We start from the raw sequence: 4,373 nt of genomic DNA on the forward strand, positions 1-4,373 counted from the left end.
GCAGGAAGAGACAGAACATGAAGATAATAGTGGGAAAAACCCTCATCTCTCAAGAACACAAAGATTAACAAATGAGCAAATAGAAAGTAGAAGAAGAGAATATAAAAAATCCAAAACCAACAACGCAATTGGTTTTTCTTTTTCTTATTATTATTATTATTATTATTGGATCTATGAAGCTCCTCAACCTACCTCTAATGGAAAGTATTTTTTTTTCCAAAATTCGTTTGGTGGAATAATCGTGCAAGTCAATAATATCCTTCATTTTTGTCTTTTTATCAGATGAAAAAGTAGACCTTTGTTCATATTACGTGTTTCATGGATAAAGTGGACAATTAAGAAAATGAGAAATGGCTCCCAAACAATTAAGCTTTTATTATTTAATATACCAATGTATCTTAGGCAGCTGGTGGATCAATCATGGTTGACTTTCCAAGAATTCTTAAGAGTTTTGATTATGGGGATTGCGGTGCCATTGGCAAGAGAGAAGGCATCAACTTGCCATTAGAATAAACAAGAGTATTGCTGAAAACAGATGAAGAACCAACAAGTGGGTTGAGGTGTGGTAAGCGAAATCAAGCAAATTAAGAGCACATAACTAAGGTCAAACGCCCTTTAAGTTTACTTTCATATAATATATATATATATATATATTTATATATATTATACTATTTATCCCAAGCCTTTTGCAACTACCAATCTAATATGTAAAAATAAGGGGCGTAACAAAGAAAAACATTAGTTTAATGTAGATTTTTTTTTTTTTTTTTTATTGTTTCACTTTTACAAAGTCATAGCCGTGCAGACTAATGTCTTGCAACGAGTACTTCCCGCATCATGAAGCATAGCGCTGCTGCTCAGGACGTGCAGATAATGTGAATATGTGATGCGAGCTTGAGACAATACTAGAAGAAAAAACTGGAAAAATTTAGAATATATAATGAAAGTTAGTAGAATACAACGCATATAGTGCCTATTTTTCATTAGAAAAGAACAAGAGAAAGGCAAAAACAAATGCACACCGAACATGATGTTTGCGGTAGTTTCAGTGCAATTAACAACATGATGTTTATTATCCAAGTAATATAAAATATTTCATTTCGTAAAAGTCTTACTGCCATGTGCATAAACATGTCGTTTTTTTAAGTGAGCTCCTTTACTTCAAAGTTCATCAACGATTTTTTTTTTTTTTTAATTTTCCCCCTTCTTTGCTAATGCCAACGGTTTTCTTTTTCTAATCCCACATGTTTTAGGATGATTTTTTTGGTAGAAACTAAACAAGTTCTCAACCATCACATTTTCATTGAGTTCTTTTAATTTATATGATTTTTGTATTTTAATGTGATTTGATAGTCTAAAACCTGCAATATATTGAGGGGTGGAAAACTGTTCGGAAGCAAAGAAAACAAAAATAGAAATTGGGTTTGAGGCGTAAGAAACCCAATATTCCACTCCTATCTATATTGATGTTGTATGTTTTACAGATCACATGAGGACATCTGTTTTCTCCAGATAGGAAAATGAATCGTTTATCTTGATCCGGTTTTCTAAAATTTTGCTTTTCTCGGATTCTTCTTTTATTATTGTTATTTCTTTTTTCCTTTCTTTCTTTTTCTATGTTGTTTCTGTCAGCAAATAAGCGATACGTCGTTCGCCGAGTTATTTTACATGTCGTTTCTTGAAATTTCCTCCTTTCCAAACAGAACGTGCACTTCAGTGGCAACATAGATTTCGTAATCCCCTTCTCTACAATAAGGGTTTGCACTCGAGAAATCGCAGATGAAACAATGAATTTTAAGTTCCTCTCTTTATTCAGAGCAAAAAAAAAAAAAAAAAAAAAAAAAAAAAAAAATCAAAATAAAAAACAACACCCAGAGAGGGTCCTACGTTTACAAGTTCTATGTTCTCTGTTGTTACTTAGATCAGTTCTGTATTTAACCAAAAGTAATACCATACAAAAACAAGTTCAGAATCACTCTCTGGAGTTCAATAGAAAATACCACATTTACCAAACGGATGGGATGTTTATTCAAGGGTTATCCATGATTCTGAATTATGATTCTTATTTCTTTACAGTGACTTTCTCTCAGAAAAAATTTAAATTTCAAAAATCAGAATAATGAATCATGATTCTAAATCCATTAACCAAACATCTCATTAAGAATTTTGAGTTTAAGCCCTGATTTGATGTTTTGAACCAAAAATCTTAAGAATTCTGAGTTCCCCCCGTATTCAATGTTTTGAACCGAAGTTCGAACCACATATCAAACTTTTCATTCCAAACTACGAAAGTTCAAACTACCATGTTTTGAACCTATTTACCAAACGGACTTGTCGCTTTCATATTCTTCTTCTTCCATTTCTTCCTCTTCCTCTTCTTTGCTATCTGCTTCTCTTTCCTCCTCTTCCGCACACCATCTAAGATTTTCCTTGATGACTTCTTCTGTGATCTCACCGTTCTTAATTCGGCGGTAGTCTTCGAGGGATGTCATGTGTTAATTTCTCCCTCACATGCTCCATCATCTTAGCCACTAGTCTTGCAGATTTATTGATACTAACTGCCAAATCAACATTCAAATTAGTTGTTTTAATTAGCACGAGTCCGGTAAAGGGGCTTAGATTTATACCACAAATCGGACGGTTTCACAAGTCCGATAGGAGCTCATCGAACTGAACTTGTAGAGTGAGATTCTTTTACCTTTCCATATATTCTTCATCAACTTCCTTTTCAATTTCACCAAGCTGCAATGTAAAACAAAAATCAAACACCTAAATAATACTCAAAAATCATATTCAAGCAAAAGCAAAGGAGTTCTCTGAACAGCAGACCAACCCGATCACATATACTGCAAGGATCATCCACACACGAAACTCCTATCTTAATTTGACTCTAGATTTGAAAAGAGGGAAAAAAAAATCAAATAGGGTAAATGTATCAACAAGAGACTTCAATAATAATAATCATGATTAGCACGATGGAATTAAAAAAAAAATTAATTACCATAGCCAAACCAATACACAAATCAGCAATAGACGTATCCTTTGTCCCACAACTGCAACCAAATAGTAGAATTGCATAATGACTAAAGATTTTCAAGAAAAGGGTAATGAAATGGATAATATCTTGATTAGCTCCGCCAAAGTACAAGGATTAGTTCCATACCTAAAGTGGCGGTCGATAACAAGGCCCCAACCAGCTCGCTCAGCCTTTTTTACAGCTTCAATGCACTTTGTTATAGTCCAATCTATTTGGTCTACCTGCGTCCAAAATGAAAGAATGATTCATATTTGGAGGAGTGCTCACAACACTCTATTGTACTTTCTTTCACACATGCGGCATTACGTGTTTAAGGAAATATAAGAAATGATCCTCCAGAAAAAAAAAAAAAAAAAAATATATATATATATATATATTTGTCGTTTAGTTCTTACACAACGTTTTCTGTTTTACATTGTCGTTTCCATTTTTGTGTCATTTTACGGACTTTTATGTCGTTTAGTTCTTATACGACGTTTCTGTTTTACACTGTCGTTTCCATTTTTGTGTCATTTTGGATATATTGTCGTTCTCATTTTGATGTTGTTATTTTAGTTGATCATCTCCACGAATAATATGCCCTGTGGTGGTAGATTGATATGTTCGTTGACTCAAATTCGCCATTTTAATATTTAATCCAATCTTCATTTTCATTGCTCTCCATTTGTTTTCCAAATTAAACCGTCAGTTTCTAGAACCCAAAACAATATGTAAATATTAGTACTAGAAGTATATCAATGATAATGCAAAATAATCAATATAAGTTGAGGGATTAATTTGGTTTAAAATAGAAAAATACAAAAGTTAATATTGGAAACCTATACCTACTATTTACATATGTTAAAAGGGATCGTGCATAATGTTGTGATATTAACGCGCAAATAAAATTAAGTGCCCACAAAAAAAATAATAATAATTAAAATTGCGAATAGTCTGGTATAACTATAATGAGATCCATCTTCACCGTGGCCACTGTTGCCTACGCAAAAATATAGGCAATATTATAGACCCACAAATACTTGGTTTGAATGAGACGAAGAACTGGGCGTGCTCTAGTTATTCTCTGTTTGACACCTGAATTTAATTGAACAACAATATTGAATTAATTGGGTGCTTGACATGATTTTAGAAATAAACACAAGTACTTAGATTCTCATTTTCTAACGCATTGTAACTATAATTTTTTTTCCTTCATTAAAGAAGGAAAAATGAGACAAATACCTCTTAAAATGTATGAATTTTAAGATTTTTATCCTTACGTACCATTGATTAGTATCCTTTAATCAAATAATTTTATTAATCAAAAAATTATTTATCAAGATTAAAAGATAAAAAT

General features: G+C 32.3%; 2 protein-coding genes across 2 annotated transcripts in view; both read right to left on the reverse strand.

The window, feature by feature from the left end:
• The window catches only part of LOC21385663 (HIPL1 protein), an 8,850-nt gene extending 6,358 nt beyond the window's left edge, over window positions 1-2,492 (reverse strand). The window contains exons 1-2 of the mRNA XM_024172201.1: window positions 2,328-2,492; window positions 828-918 (exon numbers count right to left, since the gene is read on the reverse strand). Coding sequence (XP_024027969.1) covers window positions 828-918; window positions 2,328-2,492 — 256 coding nt within the window. The remainder of the gene's footprint in view (window positions 1-827; window positions 919-2,327) is intronic.
• The window catches only part of LOC21385664 (enolase), a gene marked incomplete at its 5' end in the record, with an annotated part of 3,302 nt that continues 1,111 nt past the window's right edge, over window positions 2,183-4,373 (reverse strand). Inside the window, 5 exons of the mRNA XM_024172210.1 lie at window positions 2,183-2,558; window positions 2,699-2,742; window positions 2,834-2,890; window positions 3,002-3,053; window positions 3,164-3,258. Coding sequence (XP_024027978.1) covers window positions 2,555-2,558; window positions 2,699-2,742; window positions 2,834-2,890; window positions 3,002-3,053; window positions 3,164-3,258 — 252 coding nt within the window. The remainder of the gene's footprint in view (window positions 2,559-2,698; window positions 2,743-2,833; window positions 2,891-3,001; window positions 3,054-3,163; window positions 3,259-4,373) is intronic.

The sequence above is a fragment of the Morus notabilis genome, unplaced genomic scaffold (assembly GCF_000414095.1).
Source record: "Morus notabilis unplaced genomic scaffold, ASM41409v2 Scaffold1681, whole genome shotgun sequence".
Taxonomy (NCBI): Eukaryota; Viridiplantae; Streptophyta; class Magnoliopsida; order Rosales; family Moraceae; genus Morus; species Morus notabilis.